Source organism: Mus pahari, chromosome 10 (assembly GCF_900095145.1).
Source record: "Mus pahari chromosome 10, PAHARI_EIJ_v1.1, whole genome shotgun sequence".
Lineage (NCBI taxonomy): Eukaryota > Metazoa > Chordata > Mammalia > Rodentia > Muridae > Mus > Mus pahari.
The window spans coordinates 44,632,795-44,652,264 of NC_034599.1; the positions used below are offsets into that span (position 1 = coordinate 44,632,795).

The 19,470-nt window shown below is 47.9% G+C and overlaps 1 protein-coding gene across 17 annotated transcripts in view; it reads right to left on the reverse strand.

The window, feature by feature from the left end:
• Positions 1-3,613: 3,613 nt before the first annotated feature.
• The window catches only part of Ncam1 (neural cell adhesion molecule 1), a 299,087-nt gene continuing 283,230 nt past the window's right edge, over positions 3,614-19,470 (reverse strand). For 8 of the 17 annotated variants that reach the window (XM_029542708.1, XM_029542706.1, XM_029542705.1 and 5 more), the window contains 4 exons: positions 11,094-11,301; positions 9,965-10,081; positions 8,209-9,009; positions 3,614-6,955 (listed from right to left, as the gene is read on the reverse strand). In XM_029542708.1, coding sequence (XP_029398568.1) covers positions 6,835-6,955; positions 8,209-9,009; positions 9,965-10,081; positions 11,094-11,301 — 1,247 coding nt within the window. In that variant the 3' untranslated portion in view covers positions 3,614-6,834. Of the gene's footprint in view, positions 6,956-8,208; positions 9,010-9,964; positions 10,082-11,093; positions 11,302-16,462; positions 18,908-19,470 lie in introns of those variants that run through there. The other 9 variants (XM_029542710.1, XM_021206024.2, XM_021206026.2 and 6 more) reach the window with 3 other exon arrangements.

Consider the following 19,470-nt stretch of genomic DNA (forward strand, 5'->3'; position numbering starts at 1 on the left):
AGACGTCCTCAAATTAAGTAGATTACAATGTAGAGGTTATATACACTTTTGCTGGTTCCTGAGAGCCAATTGCTTAATTTTCAGGAAATTTGTGAACCAGTTGTTATAATGTAGCTGTTTTTGTTTTTTTTTTTTAAAAAACAAGCTTAATGAAATAAATGTATAATTAGTTGCACATTTCTTAATTTTTACTAGTATTAAATTATGATTGTTGCATATTACTGTAATCTATACCCTTGCATGCATTTAGGGCTGCTGTATCTGTGTGAAGGAAATACTGCATAATGACAGTATACAGTGCAGCTATACCTAATTCAAGACTAGTAGTGGTGCGTCGGCCATCTTGAGAGTGTTTGCCCATTGCTAAACTTAGTAAAAGTCACAAATCAGTTTGTGTGTGTGTGTGTGTGTGTGTGTGTGTGCTTAAAGTGATGAAGTAAATATTTACAATTTTAAAGTAGGGAATTGAAATGTGAATAACACACACACATACACCCACTCACATACACACTTGAGATAGTAGCCAAAAATGCGTACCACATTCAAAACTGATGCTCATTCACACCACTGATACATGCGTGGCATTCTGAAATTTATCCTTCCTGTTTCATTTTCCCTCACTTAACAGTGTGACGGTTGGTTTGAGCTGTCAGCTCGATGAGCTAAGAGGAACCTAGGGTTGATGTAGCACACCTGAGTGTCTAGTGAGGGTGACTGCTAGGATGAGACCTGGCTTGACTAGGGGAAGGATCCTCGCCTGGCAAACTGCTGGGAAGAAGTGGGAAGGGATGAGGAGATGGTGGGCAGGCCAGAGAGTCTTTGTCTTTGCTGAGTGACTGAGTCCCCTGCTACTACCTGCCACCTCCAGCCTCCTGCTTCCTTGGTTTTCAGTGTGAACTCTGCACCTCTCCAGGGACCCTTCAGGCTGTCAGCATTGGATCGGAATAGCTGAGCATCCTGCTTCCTCAACTGCACATCTGACTCTCTCCTCCTCCAGTGTGCAGGTGGGCTTTGTTAAGTCTACCCAGTTCCTATTGTGTCGGCCAATCCAATAAACCCTGTGTGTGAAAAAAGAGGGGGAAGAGAGGGAGGAGAAGGAGGGAAAAAATGAAAGGAGGAGAGAGAAAAGGATGGAGACAGTCTATTGGTTCTGTTTTTCTAGAGAACTCTTCCTAATACAAGTGAACAAATCAATCAATATTCAGATTGGAAATACAGCCATTAATGAATTGGAGCCATAGCCTAACTATAGATATACAATGTCAACCCAAATGAACCAAATAATTCTCTATCAACACAGTATCAGCAATTTCTACACAGTATTTACATACCACACTCTTTATATCAGCAAAATTGATAATAAACATATAGACATACCCTCCTACCCAGATCTGTTCTCACTATTTGTGGGCCTGTTGCCACACACCTCTGCTTATATTTCACCAAGCAAAGTAAGTCACACAGTCATACCTGTTGAAGTGAGCAGAGAGGTACAAGGCCACTATGTGCCTGAAAGAAAAGTAGAGTGATAATGTATGTAATTCTGACAACCACTCCATTATGTTTGTGTGGGCATGTGTGTGAATGTGTGTATGGTATGCATGTGCATGTGTATGTGTTTATGTGTAGTGTGTATGTGCATATGTGTATGAATGTATGGTGTGTATGTGTGTACATGTGTGTGTGTGTGTGTTGTGTGAGTGAGGTATGTGTGTATATCTGTGTGTGTGGTGTGTATGTGTGTGTGTGTATGTGTGTATGCATGCATGTGTGAATGCTTGTGGTGATGTATGCGTATGTGTATGTGAAAGTGTGGTGTGTTTGTGTGTATAGTGTGATGTGTGTATAGTAGTGTGTCTGTGATATGTATATGTATGTGTGTGTATATATGTCTCTGTGTAGTATGAGTGTGTGTGTAGATGTTTGTGTATGTGTATATATGTATGTATGTATGTGTGCATATTTGTGTATGGTATGTTACTCTCATATATAAATGTAGCTTCCATCAGAGCTGATTTGCTCACTGGACCATCTTGGAGATGCTCAGTACTTCAAATGGGTTTGACAGAAAAATAAGGCAGAAGGAAGTTCTGGAAACCAGTTCCTGTGGGTCAACAAAGACAGTCTTCATTGCATGTCTTGTCCGGTTCTGAATAAGCTGTGGGTTTTTGTTTCCCACCCACCCCTGCTATTTGCAGCTGTGACTCTGTGGTAAAAGAAATTGCATGGATGCATATGACTTGGTATTAGGATGTAAAACAGAAGAGGCACAAGTCCCCTGCTCCCCATCCCCAAAGATGATTAATCTCATCAGAATAAGCAAGTGAGGCAGTTACACTGGGCACAAGAAAAGATGTCACCCTCAGCTTTGTGCAAGGGCAAAGTGACCTCTGAGTAGGTGCCGGCTTGCATCCCAGACATCTCTCTCAGGAAATTCTCGGTATTTACAGCAGTGTGGATGGAAACAAAGGCGGTGTTGATGTTTCACTCTGTAAAACGTGAGAGAGAAGGCCCCCGAAGTACAGAACGCTGGGTAAGGGTGTTAATGGAGGTGCGATCACCACCATCCAGACGGACAGCTGAGGGTGAGACCCTGGGACGTGGGAGGTTCCGTAGAAAATGAGAACAACGAATCCCATCCTGAGTCTGCAGCCAGGGCTCCTTCAGGAATCAGGTCCATAGTTTAATGGACACTTCTAACTGTAGAGGCTGTTTGCAGGGAGCCACGTGGCAGCAGATGCCAGAGAATTTAGAGTTTGTACTCCTGCCTGCTTTAACAAATTCCCAGGGCTGAATTATGGCTTCAAACACAGACAAAGCAAAAGGGAGACCTTTATTGTTCTGAAAAATGCTTCAAACATCCACCTCATGGCTGTGACTGTGACGCTCAGGCGTTGGCTGTTATAACTGTGCATGATGGTGTTGCACCTCGGAGATGGGAACAATACTACGTCTTATTTTCTGAGTTCCTGCTATGAGTCAAGAAAAACACTATGCTAGACATACACACACATTATGTTGTTTCATCAGTTAGTATCAACACCTATGCCCTGGGGACTTCCTGTCCAGCAACTGAGAAAATTGAGTCTTGGGGAGATTCAATAATTCTTCCAAGATCATCTAGGAAGTGACAGAACCAGGATCTAAATGAAGTCTTTTCCAATCTCAGGTTTGGGCCCTTTTAACAGGAGCCTCTCTCAACCAATCTCTGCAACATGAACTCAAGATGGTTTTATACCCATACACCCATAAATACACACACATACACTTTGGTTGTTGTTGTTATTGAGACATGATCTTACATTGTAGCCTAGCCTGACTTGGAAGTTATTGTGTAGGTCACAGCAATGTAGATTCAAATTCAAATTCATGGCAATTCTCCTGCCTCAGTCTACTGAATACTAGGATTACAGAGCTGAGCTATTATGTGTGTCTGAGACACATGAATGTTGCTTACTAGGTACTAAAACCAAAGCAAACACAAACTCTGCCCTAAAACCAACTAACCAACCAAAGGACACCCAAAAGCTAGAATGCAGGCATACCTATATTTGTTTGCACACTACTCTCACTAAAAAAAGAAAGAAACCCCAGTTGGACTATAGTTGCTTTTTTTTTTTTTTCTTTCAATTTTTATTGAACACAAGTATTCTGACAGAATGCAAAGTCAAAATTCTCAGTTAGTACTCAGTATTTACAGCAGTGAGAATGGAAACAAAGGTGGTGTTGATGTTTCACTCAGTAAAAAGTTTTTATAACAAGAGAGAAGGCCCCCGAAGTACAGAACGCTGGGTAAGGGTGTTAATGGAGGTGCGATCACCACCATCCAGACGGACAGCTGAGGGTGAGACCCTGGGACGTGGGAGGTTCCGTAGAAAATGAGAACATAGAATCCTGTTGGATACACCTTGGCCCTTCAGGACTGGGAGACCCCACTCGTGGCACCTGGGTAGCCTTCCCACAGAACATGGCCATGCTGGTCTTTATGTGATACAGTGTATGCCACATAGATGTAGGACACACCGACACTGACACTGGTGGAGTCCATCCCTCCTTCTAAAAACTAAAACAACAAATAACCCCCCCCAAAAAAAAACTACAAAAAAACTACAAAAAACTAAATGCTTATTTCTTCACATAAAAGAACTGGGGGGGGGGATACACTGTCTCTCTCTCTCTTTGATTTTAGAGAGACTCCTGCTATTTAAAAATAAACACAAACAGAAAAAGGAAGAAAGGAAAACCCATGCATGGTGAGACAAACATATGTGTAAAGAGAGAGGCATATCAAAGTGTAGGTGGTCTTGGCTTCCAGCAAATGTGTGGCCAGTGTTCTGGGGGTCAGCTACTCTGGGCCACATTATTTTGGGGTTGGCCATACCTCTGTCTCTTCTTATCATCAGAGCTGAGCTCAATGTATCCAACCTCAAACAGTGAAGTACACCATTTCCAGGAGGTACAGTGTGCCCTCGGCGGAGCCGGCCCAGCCACCGACTTCACCATATGGGAAAGCGATTTCCTGGAACAGGCTGTGGCCCGGAGGAGTCTGTCCCTCATCACGAGGACCTGGCTCGGGTGCTCCCACCTCTCCTGTCCTGCTAAGTGCCCTCAGAGTTGTCTCCCCGATAGATAGCTCTTCCTGAGGACCCGTGCACGAGAACTGTGGATCTGTGCAGGCCCTGGAATGGAAGGGGCGGGACTGAGTGTTCTGGGATCCTCCATTCGCATCCCTGGGAGCTGAGAAAATGCAAAATAACCCCACACTGAGCAAAGGACGAGACCGTTATTTTTCACAGTTTGAAATTATAATCTAGCATCACCACTGGTCACACTGCAGAAGTGTCAGAACCCTGGGGGATGTGGCCCACGGAGTGAACACGGGTTGCGTCTGGCCACCCTAACCTCTTGTCACTTTGTACTTGGGAAAGGAACGCGTGCTGTCGGGGGATGTCTGTTGGCTTAGTGTCCGCTTCATCAGCACACTCTATTTTATTGCCTATTAAAAGGCTTTGATTCCTTTTTCCTTTTGGGATTTGTTTTGTTTTGTTTCCTGAATAGTTGTTTGTTTGTTTTTTTCTGAACTATCTGCTATACCTTCCACAACCAAACTATGTTGAAGTTTTTATTTCAATACTATGACAAAAACACGTTTCACACTAAAATATTCACGCATCCACAGTGCACAAGCTTGCGGTTCTAAAGCAGAATGAAAAAACAAAAGCAAAATTTCTATACAAAGGGCTGGCTTTTCCCTTCTCCCCCCTCCCATCCCCTGAAAGTTTCTGTATTTTTCCCCCCACTTGGTTTCCGATCCAGGAGAGTTGTATTATAACTCCAGACGGTATTTATTTTTTGTTTTTTGTTTTTTACAAATGTTGCCTAACTGAACAGAAGGCCGATGTCACTTTTCTTCCATAGATTTCCAAAAGGAGACACTACTTCCCTGAAGCACACACGCTCTTCCGCTCAAATCTAGATTCTGGGCTCTAAAGGAAATGCTATGTATATATTTTATTTGGCTTTCTACAAAAAGGAGGTGTCTGAGGGTAAAAAAAAAGGGGGGGGGGAAGAAAAATGAAAAAAAAAAAAAGAAAAAGTGTGTTCACCAAGACCAGCCCCAACTATACAATCTTCTCTGCTTCATTCAACAAAGCCGAAGGACTCCTTCAGTGGAAGGATGTGCAGACACCTGGGTGGCAGGTCCAGTGTCATAGACACAGGCAGGTGGTGGCTAATCCGAAAGCGGTCTAACATCCCCCATGTCCCCCTAAGAAACAGCAACAGAATTAAACAGGAAAAAAAAAAAAGGCAAAATCTTTTCAGAAGAGGCTTTCGTCCCAGTTTGACACAGGTAAAAACTGTAATGAATTAGAATCCGAAGGGGTAGGGCGGGGGATGGTTGGGGGTGATAGAGCCTCTGTAAACAATCATCTTTTGTAACCTTCACCCATGCTAAAAGCAACCTGGGAGGATTCTACCTGCCTCTATGGGTACCTGTTGCTTAAAGAAAAAACAAGGGGGGAGGGGCAGCTATTTTACACGGACATTAAACACAACCAAAGTTAAACGTCATCTGTCAACTTGTAAACACTGGAAAGCAAACTTGGAAAAAGGGGAAGAAAGGGAAAGAAAAGAAAGAGTGGAGGAAAAAAAAATCAAAAGCAAAAGAACTGGGAAAAGCTGGCATTTGGCATGCTTCCTAAGAAACAGGAGTCCCCGTGGGAACTGAACACAGCCAGGGTGTCACACTCCGCATACAGAACAAATACAAAGTGAACAGAAAGTATAACTTATTTGTGAGGTTCTACAGGGTTCCAACTTGACTGAAAGTATAAAAATAAACTGTGGGCTTGGTTCATTCCTTAGTCTAAGTTCTTGGAAGCATTTTTTTCTGAAACTGATCTGTGCCAATTGGATAACACCAATTGCAGCCTCCCGAGTTGAGATTTTTCTTTCTTTCTTTCTTTCTTCAATCTGAGCTTCCTAGATTCTTAATCTGGGGCCCTTTTGTCTGATTTTTAAATGGTTTCAGGGAACTGAGTGTCCTAGTTTGGCTGTGGGTTTAACCTTTTTGTCTCTTTTTTTTTTCTTAACAAGTGAGTGTACAGCACAGGAGCCCTTTCTAGAACCCTACAAAAAGGCAGTCCTGTGTTTATCTGGTTTTGTTGGTTTTGTTTTTAAAGGCAAAAGACACTAGAGGAATGAGTGTGTGTGTGTGTGTGTGTGTGTGTGTGTGTGAGAGAGAGAGAGAGGGGGGGGGATTATTTGGGGATGCTCTGGTGAAGCCGCTGTGTCATTTTTTCATTTTGATCTTTGCTTGTTGCTGGGTACCCATCATGCTTTGCTCTCATTCTCTTTTGTTTGTGTGGCGTCGTTGGGGACCGTCTTGACTTCAGTTGGCGCTGGCTTGGCTTCTGACTCAGGGGGCTCAGACTTTGTTTCTACAGGGCCTTTCCTGCAGAGAAACAGAAACAGTGTTGCTAAGACCACTTTATAGAGCTCTGAAAATAAGGCTCTCCTCTCCACACACACACCCCCTCTCTGTGCCACATGGGATGGAGGAGGCTTCAGTTGCAGCTCCAACATCTAACCTTGCATGCACGTTGAAATCACCTGAGAGCTCTCCAAACCACGAACGCCTGGGGCATGTCCCCAGAAATCCTGGGTACGGTGACTTTAAACGCAACCATAATTCCAAGGTGCAGATGGCTAGGTGGGGATACACTAGCCAAGAACAATCGTCCCCCCCCTCCAGCCTTAACTTTCCCCAGCCCATGTTAACCTGGGAGTTCTTCTCTCCCACAGTGACAAGTGGAAGCACAGTGGGGTGCCCCAGACTCTGCCTCTGGTACCAGCTGGAAGGATTCCTACCACAAACCACGTCTCTTTTGCTTGCCCCCAGAGCTTCATCCCATACTGTTTCAGGATGGGGACTCTTTGGTGGCTTAGGTAGAGTGAGAGAATACTGTTACCAGGATGGCAAGAGGGCCTGCTTCCTGTAAGAGACTGGAAGGGACAGCCACATTGACTTTTATCAAAGTTCAGACGTGCCTCTGTCTCCACAGGTCTCCCAGGACAGAGGAGCCTAAAGACACGGTAGAGCAAGTGCAGCTACCTGTTTACGCCAATGCATTTGGTTAGCATCACACTACAGAAAGCTGAAGGATGAGAACTTGAGTTTGGAGACAGGCATGAGCGCCCGAGAGTCTTGGATGGGGGAAGCGTGAGCTTCACGGCCTGTGTGGGACAGAGCTGTCTGTGGCTACATCCTCCTCGTACAAGCATGTCACCAGAGGCTAGCTCCTTTCTTTCTGAATACCACGTTGCCATTCTCGGGACGTCTTGGCCTGGCCCTGGATAACAAACGCAACTATGGGCCCAGGATGGCAGATAGAGGCCTCCGAAGTGCCTTCTCAAACTCTGCTCATCAGTGGCCCAACTGCAAAGGCATCCCCCTGGGGGAAATGGCTAGGATGATAAGGACGGAACCTAATTCTTGAGTGGAGCGGGCAGCTGCTTCGCCCCTGTCATCGCCCATCCCATTGCCTGCCCTTGTTCCTGCGTCATCCCAGGCCCCTGGCTGACAGTGATCTCAACAGAAGCCCTGCAAGAGGCTGAGGACACATTGAACACGGAGGACATAACACAGCACAGACACACACCACTACAGGACACAACCCAATGACAGTGGACAAAGAGAGGCCGTACTCGGTCTTTGCTGGTGCGGGAGGCACAGCGCTGTCTGCAGTGGAAGGAGCAAGCTCAGAGGCTTGTCCACTGGCCCCAGTGGCAGGAGCAGGAGAGCCCAGGGCTGCAAAAACATCCTTTGCAAGGTCAATATCTGGGGTCTTGAAGTTCCCTTCGTCCATTTTTAAGTCCTCGCCCTGGGAAGGGTTTGTGGTTGCAGCCTTGCTCTTCGGGCTAGCAGGGGCTGTGGCTGCCTCTGGTGGGTTCTTCACGGTGCCAGGCTGGGTGGGCTCTGGGTCCGGACCTTTGGTGCTGGGGGCTTCCTGCTTGGCCTGGGGGGCTTCTGTGGCAGGGGCGGCTACTGCTGCTAAGGGGCTGGCTGCCCCAGCTGGAGTTGGGGTGGGAGTGGGAGAGGCCTTACTGGTTGGAGGGGCTTTGGAGGTCTCTCCCGCATTGGCAGGGCTGCTAGGACTGAGTACGGCTCCTTGGTTAGCCAAGACCGTGGAGGACAGATTGCTAGCAGAGGGAGCTGAGGTTGGGGTATCACTCAGATCAACAAGAGGAGCAACTTTTGGGGCTGAGGCTGGGGACGAGGATGAAGCAGTGACACCCTTGGAAGGGGTGGCCTGACCAGCGGGCACAGAATTTGAGTCTGGCCCAGTTGTGGCCGGTGGGGCAATACTGGAGGTCAGTGTAGTGGTCTCACTGGTAGGGCTGTTCTGAGCAGTGGCAAAGGTTTCGGTGATAGTGTCAGAGTTAGTGGTGACGGTGGTGACAGAAGGCAGCATGTCCTCGACAGTGGCTGTGGTGTCGGCAGGCAGCCTGTGGGGAGGACAGGAAGTAGAAAGAGAATAGACAATGAAGCTGAGACGTGACAGAGAAGCTAGATAGGAGCCGAGGAGAGGAGCGGTGGGAGGGCAGGCATGCAACCATACACGGGCTGGAACATGGGCCCACGGAGAAACAAGGACAAGAGGAAGTACATGCCCCAGGCGGGCGGAAGAGGACACAGGAGACAACAAAGAACGTGGCAGTCTCAAAGGGACCTGCTAGCCTTCTTCCATGCTCACACCCCTTCAGCTCTCTGTACAGGGCTCCAGTTCCCTCCAGCTCTGTCTAGTGTTCTCTTGTGCTGACCTGGATCTCCACTCCAATGAAGTCTATCATCTCTAGGGTTCTGGAGCCCCCTAGGGGCGGGGTCCAGCTACCTTATAATTCTTCCTAGGCAGGGATGGGGAGAGCCAGAATGAGGAGGACCAGTGCTCCAAGTGGCTCCTATGTGCCAAGGGCTCTTCCAGCCATAGATTGATGTTCCTGTGAGATGTATTTCCTTCAAGGTTATCAGATCCTCGATAGCCTTTGGGCAATACAATCATGGCTGGTCAGAACCCCTGAAGATCTCCAAGGTTTCTGAGTGGAAGAAGACCAAGGAACCTACCCAGGTCCTGAAGATTTTCAAGAAATCCTAAATGAAATGGGCTAGTCCTCTCTCACAATGAAGTTAAACCATTCCTAGAGTATGTGTGGACCGTTGGAACACTCCGGGGAGCCCACTTATGCAACGAGCCCGGTAAGGCACCCACTAGGATCCAAGGAGAAGCCAGAACGTCTTCTCTCTCTGGAGAGTGGGTGCAGAAGGTCTTCTGACCCAGGGCTCCAGATCTCTGGCTTCCATGTTTGGCCAGGAGCCGAGGGTGAGAAGCGGGGAAGGTTGGGGTAGGGTAATAAGGTGGAGCTGGGGTTCTACTGAGGCGGCAATCTCTCCTACTCCACGTACTCGGGCTCTGTCAGCGGCGTGGTCTCATTGGGCTCCGTGTGCTTCCCCCCATCATGGTTTGGAGTCCGTTCTTCCTCTGTTCGGACCTCCACAATGGGTTCTTTAGACTCATCTTTCCTGTGGAGAGAGTTCCACCAGTTAGATCCCAGGATGGCTTTGGGGGAAAGAAGCTGTAAGGTGGGGGGATCAGGGTCTCGCCTGTGGCTATCAGAGTGGGCTGGGTAATTGTTTCTGCATCAATGCAGTCCCTATACATAAGATAGTCACCTCACCTCACCTCACCTCACCTCACCCCTCCCTCAGTCCTCCCATCTGTACATTAGGACAAGTAAGCGTATACCTTGCCTAACTATGAGAACTAAATGAGATAAGGTTTTAAGCACAGTGCAGATAACTGCTCAAATGCAAACTCATGCACACACATGTGTATGCATGCATAAAGATGTATTTGTAACTGTGTATACAAAGACCTGTGTGTGTATGCATGCATGTATGTACATATGTATGCATGTATCTATCTATCTATCTATCTATCTATCTATCTATCTATCTATCTATCTATCTATCTATCTATCTATCTAACTATCTATCTATCTATCTATCTATCTATCTATCTATCTATCTATCTATCTATCTATCGAGTTACTTGCATGGCATGTGAGGGTGTTAAGCAACTTATCTCCTCGCTCCATCCTTTCTCAGCTTGCTACAACAGCCTCATTCAACCACGCACTTCAATATCTCCTACTAACTAGCTAACAGATGCTGCTGGTGGGAAGAACATACACATTGCCCCTCATTTCTCTCCCTTTGGTGCCCTAGAGCCAGGATACAGGGTCTTGCCTTCAGTCGCTGCAAGACGAGCATTTGAACAGTAAATGAAGAGAGAGGTTAAGTGTGTTCCTCCAGTGCTGGGTCCTTCCGCCACAGCGCCTCTCCAGGTTGAAATCGGACAAGTCCCACCTCTTGACATCATCAGAAAGTTTCAACTCTTTATGAGACCTTAGAACCTAGGGTGGGCCAAAGGCACCGATTTTCAAGCTGGCCTTAAACCCATGCTCCGAGTCAGGGAGGTCACCAGAGCTGGGGTAGAGCCTATACTGCACTGACCGGACGGGTGTGTACTCACGAGAAAGCAGCCTTGCCCTCCTCCATATCTTTGCCCTTGGCTCCAGGCCCAGCTTTGCCGCACAGGTTCACAGCGATGCACATGAGCAGGCCACACTTGTTCAGGAAGTAGCAGGTGATGTCCATGACCACCAGGAGCAGGACGAAGATGACAATGAGGATGCCCACAATGGCGCCCGTGCTCAGGCCTGCGGTGGGGCTGCCATTGGCTTAAATGGGAGAGAAATGGTCTGTGGTTAGCCGGGTTGTGCATGAGCCCCTGACCCTATGAACAGCCATCCCTGGGGTAGAATAGGACCCTGAGCCCCCTGAGACTAACAATAGCCATCCCTGGGATGGAGCAGGGCCCTGAGCATGAAGCCAAGGCATTTGTGACCAGTGGCACCTTCCTCGGGGCCTTCTTATGCCTGATGTTAGGGACCATAGGTTCTCTGCACTTTTCAGATGGGACACGTTGCCTCATCTCATGCAGGAGACGGGGTTTGAGGACTCCCACAGATTAAAATGAGAGGAGATTGTGTCTTCATTCTTGCCTCCCAACCCACTCTGAACCTCTTCCCTAAGGCATGTGCTCAACTGATCTTCACGAATCCTGGAAGCCCAGTCAGGTAGTCTTTGAGGGCACTGAGTGAGGGTGAACCCAGGCGGGCCCTGATGCATCTCTGGACCAATACAAAATATTTTTCCTGGTTTGTCAGGCTGTGATTCCTGTCTTCAGGCTATGCTATGGCTCTAGGCTCAGTGACAGACAGGGTCCCAGATGGGGTTCCCAGGACTGCCTTGGGTCTTGTGGAGATGCCAGACCCGATGGGATACCCAACATATGATTCAAGTCCCTCTCCACTCTTGAAGAGTTAAGTCCAACGGACTTTAACTATGAGGGAACTGGGGCTCCGCTTACTGTTTCTCGTGCCTCGGGAGGATGAATGTGGCCTACCAACTCTGGAGACACGGCAGCCTCCCCAGGCCCCACAGGTCAGGCGAAGGGGGTCTGGGGATACTCACCACGTGGGAGCCCGGCATTCTGGGAGCAGACTTCAGGGAAACCTGTAGACTTACCCAGATCTGCACATTCTCACAGACAGTCACACCCACACACAAGGCAAATGCCCATAGACTCGCAGTCTCACATCCCGACAGCACCCAGCCTCCTAACTCCAGCTGGGGTCTCACTGTCTAGTTCCCTTGGTGACCATCAGCAGTTCTCTGAGGCCTTGGCCTATAGATTTTCCCCCACAGAAGACCCTGCCTGAGTTCCCTGTGTGGCGTCGCTCACACCAGGTCTCTGGGAGGGACCCACCGACTCTAGATGACTCCCATCAGTGCTGGCACTGTGGGAAGCAAAACACTGTGCAGAGTTCTGCCTACGTAAGTCATTGTGGGGACAATAGTCTCAGATGGACACAGGGCACTTCTTACTCATTTGTCCCATTTCATTCTACCATTATATCCTGCATGATGTGTCCTGTGCTCCCAAGAGACTAAGAACACTTAGGTTTTCGGAATGGCTGCAAGAACCACAGATAACAGTACTTGGGAATTGACCCCAACTGTCTTCATCGTGAGTATACCATAACTAAGCCCAGCATTGACAATCTTATCTTCGGTCATACCTCCAGACCAGGGCAAGAATGGCACTGCCTATGGGCTACTGGCTTTCTTTTAATAGTGCTGGATATTTGCAACGGGATCTCATTGGCTCGGGGTTCGGGTCCCTTTGCCTTTAGTCCCCAGAGCTGCGTTTACAGGTCCCTGGTGTAGCCTGTGTCCTGCTGTACTAGGGCGCCTCACGGAGGTACGGTAGCGCTTCTTAAGGGTTTCCATTGTTCCTAATCACAAGCTTCAATTCTGGCCCAGGATGCCAGAGAGGAACCCTCACACCAATTCCTCTCGGGGCCCTAGGGCCTGAGCTGGAGGAGGCTCCAGGTTCACAGATGCTTTCACTCATTAGACCTCGGCTTGTTTCCCATTCTCTCTTCCTCGGGACTTTGGGCTGGTCCCTTCTAATCCTTCACTGGGGACTCCAGCTGCTGTCTCTGAGATGTCCCAAGATGAATAAAGGACAGGTGTGTGGGCTTTGGCGGCGCTCCTGGCTTCAGCCCTCAGTTGGAGGGACTCTTTCTTCCGGTGCACACTTGAGAACTCTGTGCCCCTCACTCTTGTATGGGGACAGGAGGAGATGCCTTGATCTCCTGGATCTTTAGGACCCCAAGGGGTTTCCTTGAATAGGAGAGCCATCTTAGCCCCCGTCTCTGACATCTAATAGGTGTCCAGCGCCAACTTCATGAGGAAAGAGCTAACGTATCAAAGGAGGGTTTTTTTTTGGGGGGGGGATACATATGAATTTTGGTACTTAGTGGCACTCATAAAATTTTTTTTGAGAGCAGGTTTTATTTCTTTATAGCCCAGGCTAGTCTGGGCCTCTGGTGAGGTTCAGGTTAGCCTCACATTTATGAGACCCTTGCTGACTCAGCCTCTTGATCTGATTATGGATCTGATGGATATGGTAGACACAGCCTACCATATCCATCTCAACAGCAATGGTTTCTATAATCTTCAGCTCCATATATCACAGCAGTCCTATGTGACTGCTCATCGCCTAGCTCCTGAGCCATGTCTCTAGCCTCATAACTGCTCATCTCTTCAAAGAGGGAGAATAAACTACGGGAAAGCTGTTCTGAGGGTGGGAGTACAGCAGCGGGGCAGCATTTGCTCTGGGCCCAGCAGAACCAGCTGAACGTTTCACCACCACCGAGTCTAAGCATATTTGAATGGATGTATCCAAGAGTGAAGAACGTAATGCCACACAAGGAAAACAGTAGATCAGTGGTCTCCCTTTCATTTGACGCAAAATTTGAAGCCTTGCTTAGCCTATCTGGTCTCACAGGTGTTGTAGCCTCTGTGTAGATTCACCCAGACCCTTGTAAACTAGGATCTGACTTTTAGTGCTGTATTCCAGCCCAGGCTGGTCTGCATGCTGCCTGATGGGACATGGTACCCTGTCATCTCCCCAGGGTTGGCTGACTGTGTAACTATGCTGTCTTACAGGGCCTCAGGTTTCTTGTTATCTTCTTGGACATCTACCTTCTTTATCTTCCTCACCATACAAGCTACTCTGCTCTACTCTTCTTGCTCCCATCTGACTTGATTGCCCTGAGCATCTATAGGCACATATGCGCCCTACTACTGCATGCGTTCTCTAGAACATTCCAGCAGGTGCCCACTTTCTTCTCTGTCTCCCCAGCAGCTAGTGTGACTCTGACGTTGGGCAAATGTTCACAGACTATTTGTCGGGTGACTGAATGAGTCTTCAGCCTGGGAATGAGAATGTCACATTCCAAGCATTTAACTGTGTGCTATGGGTGGTGGTGGTGGTGGGGCACGAGAGGGGAGGGACCTGTATTCTGCACAGCATCTTTAGGTGCTACTATAGGGGGAGGAGTAGACTCCAGCCCCTCAGGAAGCATTGGCAAGCATAGGAAGTCACACAGAGTGAGTTGCCTTGGAAGCTCCGGTTTTTGCAAGTGCCATTTCTGGAAACCACTAAGCAGAGGCCAGACAAGCTCTTGAAAGAGATGTTGTACCTCTGATGATGATCTTGGATGAGATGCCTGTATCTGGAAGGGCCCTGGGTGGGGGATGGTCTTCAAATCTTTTTCAACCATAAATACCTCATTTCAAACTTGACTTGTACAGTGCGCCACACGTGACACTGTTCCCAAGATGTCAGTCTCTATAGTGTGTCTTGGGAAGACAAAAATGCTAGTAGCTCCTATCATCTTTGCAATCAGCCATTCATCTTTGTAATTCAATTTTTTGCACAAAAGTCAAATGCCTTTTAACACTTAGCAGGGATTCTCTGCCTGTGGTGGGGTTCCTGGAGAGGCTTCATTAAATACTTAGCATCGGGGCTCTTCATTCTAGAGCCAGAATGAGTTGGGAGTGAGGGTCAGGAACTGGGATTTGAATAAGTACCCAGGGCACATGAGGGCCACCATTCCTAACCCTTGCCTGCCTGTCCTCAATCGCAGTGGCTCATGCCTGATTCTAGGGTTTATCATCAAAGGGGTCATGACCTGCTCCATGTCTCAGACGTAACACATTTGATCATAGATAGATAGATAGATAGATAGATAGATAGATAGATAGACAGACAGATAGATAGATAGACAGACAGACAGATAGACAGACAGAGCAAAGACGCTTTCCTGAAAGGGGCCCACCACTTCCAAGGACTGATTGTTCTACAGGTAGTGAGTACTCCTGAAGTTGGAGGGAATGGTGGTGACCTTGACAGAGAGATGGGAACAAGGAGAGGCTGTGTACAAATTAACGGGCACTGGAGTCGGGAGACATCACATCTTTATGGACATTACAGAGTAGTTTAGTTCAGGAGGACTAGTGGTATCAGGTCTAGATCCTGCATCTTACTGAACAGACCATCAAAGGAAAGGCAAAGGAAGCCCTTTCGGATGTCTGTCTTTGCCGTGATCTTCACCTTGCCCTCCCTGACAAGCCCAGCATAGTGATGTCTAGCGCATAAAGAAGACTTCTTGGGGGCAGCTTTCACATGCATCCCAGGTAAGAGCTGCCCTGAGCAGTGCCTGGCTGGGGCTGTCAACCGTCTGTGGTTCCTGGCTTGAGAGCTTGGTGTTCCGAGCAGGAACTGGCTTGCCTTAAGGCTGAGACTCACATAGATATGCTTTCTTATGCCCTTAAATGGATCTCACATTCCATGTGCCCAGCTGGCTCTGAGTTATTGTACCATGGCCCCCAGGTACAGTAGTCCTGGCCCCAGTATGACTGTTGGATTACCAGAATGGCTGAGCTTAGGAGCTTGGTCCCTCACTAACCCCTTGTAATGTCTGCTTGCTCCTTCCTGGAGCTGGCTCGGCAGGGAATGCAAGCTGTCAGCAGAAGTTTCCGTCAGTTCCTATCTACCATAAGATGTGTGTGTGTGTGTGTGTGTGTGTGTGTGTGTGTGTGTGTGTGTATACACTCACGCGCGCATGTGCTCTCATGCACAAATGCATGTGCCTGTGTACTGTTAGGTCCCTGCATACCCAGACGACCTTGCTAGAGAGCTCTGCAGCTGGTGGAGCACGCCACCCCTGATGCGGTCTTCAGATTCACTACACTTTTACAAAGGCTCATTCCTCTCTCCCTGTCTTCTCAGGATTCTCAGGCAATAGAGAACCTGCCCACCCCAGGGTCCCTTAAGAAGACATAATGATTGCCAGGAGAAAATGCCTTCGACTAGAACTCTCCTCACCAAGGGTGGGGTCCCATTTAGATGTCTCTCCTGGTAATCAGTTACCAAGTGCACATGAGATGGAGGGAGAGGCTTTATATCACTGTGTTGGACACAAAAGTCAAAGAAAATCAAAACACGCCGTTGGGTTTACACGAACTGTTATAACCTTTAATAATGCAAAGGTGTAAACTTCATAAAGTCTTGCTGATTATCTACACAATGACGTTAGCATTCTTATTAGTAGAAAAATGTGATCTGAATCGGCTGTATAAATATTCAAAAAAAAAAAAAAAAAAGAGCAGAGAACCCTCATGGTAGATACATGGTGTACGGTCTGTCCTAATACACAGTGCTGAGGTGGCCGTGAGCTCACTCCCTTGGGGATTCCTGGGAGCTTCTCTCTTAAAGACTCCCAGCTGGGCCAGGAGCTGCAGCCTTCATATGGAGGGGCCCAGTGTCTAGTAGGGGTGAGTGCACAATAAAGCTGTGTCTGGTAGGCCATAGTGTTACAAGCCACAAGCTGGCTGGGCCTTGTGTCTGCTAAGAGCGCAGAACCATGCTTGGTTCCAGACATTTAGGTCAATCTCCAAAGGTCCCTTTAGAACTATTGACACTGTTCCTCCCCTGTGAGTGGGTCAGTGACAAGGCTGAGGCAGACTCTCTGAACCGAGTTCTCCTAGAGTGAATGCATGTGACATCTGTCTAGGGCCATCAGAAGAGGACAATGGTGGGACTTCTCTTGCCCTCCCTGATGCTTTCCTTAAATGACCTGTGACTCTCATAGCAGGCCTTGAGGCCCATGTTATTTTCTCTGCTGTACTGCCCCGTGTCACCTTGCTTCATTGAGCCGGTGCGAAGAGGCCACGGGTCCAGAGCAGTGGTTCATATCGGGGGAGGGGTGGGGAGAGAGAGAGAGAGAGAGAGAGAGAGAGAGAGAGAGAGAGAGAGAGAGAGAGAGAGAGAGAGAGAGAGAGAGAGAGAGAGAGGCACTGTCATTTTTAGCTGCTGAGCAGTGTGAAACCTCTGTGTGGAATACTTGGGGATACTGGCAGGGTGGCAATGCACCACACTGGTAGGGTGGCAACAGCCTGCAGACCACCATTTGGAGTCATTTGTCTTCTCAAAAGCAAAGGCTAGTCTTTGAGCATTACAAAAAATGACAACAGAAACAAAATAGGTGAAGAACCAAAGAGAACATAAAGAAAACTTCTGTGGAGACAGTCAGAGATGACATAGGTAGAATGATGGATGCCACGGGAGGAGGGGGGTTTACTCATTAGAAGGTCCATTGCACACTGACATTATTGGCTGGGTTTTAGCCGTGGCTCTCATGAATCCGACTGTGGCACACCCACCTCCTCTTCTCCGTGAACTGCCCGACAGCAACAGAAGTTCCTGGCTTTTTCATAAACATTTAAAAAGTGTCATGGAGGCCAGTAGGCAAGCTGGGGCATGGTGGGAGTACTGTCAGACACACTGCCTGGGAGATGAACACTGTGGGGGGTTAGAATGTCCCTCGGCCCCTTACCTTGTGCTCTTCGGAGCATGCAGGGGTCAGTGGGGAGAGTGACTGAGTCATAGTGGATTCTTCTCAACTACCCAGCATCCTGTGCTTATGGCGATGATGGAGGTCACGACCAGACCTGCCACCAGGACCTGGAGGTTCAGGGCTCATCTGAAGCATCCTGCTGTGGAGTGGCATAGCCAGCTTTACCAGGAATCAGACAGCAAAAGCCCATTCCTATCGGGCATGTCACAGAGACTAACACCAGCCCTTTCCAGAATGTTCATTGGCTCCAGAAGAATAGAAGATTTTAACTTTTCCCACTGCATGGGCAACAGGGGATTTAATTTGCCTATCAGGTCAGCAGGATGCTTAGGGGAGTCACCCCGGGGCTCTTCCAATGTGAGAGCTCAAATACTTAAATGCAGGCAAAACTAACTACCTATTGAGAGGTGGTGGGCACAGTGTTAGGACAAGGGACGCGTGTGCTGACCTTCACAATAATCTGAGCCAAGCTTTAGAAATCTAGAATTTCTCCGCTGTTGCACATTAGGTATGAACAACAGCAAAGACACAAGCAACAGATGGTAGTTACATCTCCGTAAACTTTGCACAATTTTTTTTTTCAAAAAATAGCATTGGAAGAAAGATCTTTCAAGTTCTTCTTCTTCATATATATACATTTTTAGTACTATTAAAAAGGGGACAGACTCCATAAGAAGTGACAAAAAGTGTCACTGAATGACAAAAATCTTAGGAGGTAAATCTGTTTCCGGTCACCAAGACTTTCCTCGTTCACACAGAGCACTCTCTCAGTGGCTGTGGCTGTGCCACCGTGGTCCTGATGGGTTCTTTCAAAGAGGGACAACTGATCATTTTCATAGGAACTGGGCTTTTAATCAAATACAGGTGTGTGTGTGTGTGTGTGTGTGTGTGTGCACGCACATGAGAGCTTGCGCACATGCATGTTCAAGTTTCTAACAGAGCAGAAGAAGAGTCACCGCAGAGAAAAGCAACGAGACCAAGGTGTAGGAGGTGGAGCTTCCTCCCAGGGTGGCTGCAGGTGCCAAGCAATGGGTCCCAGAGGAAAGGTGGTTGTTGAAACATAAATTTGGCAGTGGGGATGTCCCAGTGACGTCCAGGGTGACAAGTGTGACGGGAGACACATGGAGGGGGGCGGGTTGTGGGAGGGGAGGAAAGAGAAGGCAGGGACAGAAACAGAGGAAAAAAATAGATAAAAAAAAAAGAAAGGAAAAATAGGTCAAATATAGAAAAAAACAAGAATCCAAGGTTAATTCAATTTAGTAAGTTAGGCTGACAAAAGTTAGAGAGTTCAGCGCTCTATCAACATCATAGGCTGGGTCAGCAGCTCAGCAAGGCCAGAAGCAGCATAGCAGGTTAATTTGGGGGTCGGGGCCAGCGAGCAAATGAAATTAAAGTGAGAGAACAGGATCCTCTGCGGCAGAACAGCAGGGGCAGAGCAGGAGAGGGTAAACCTCTTGCTAAGACGAAGCCTCTTAGGAGCGGGCCGGGAGAATGTTCTTCTGTGTCTAGGTTTTGTGGGGGGCTGAGATGCAGTGGAGGGCTATACTATGGTCAGAATACTGGCAATCTGGAGAG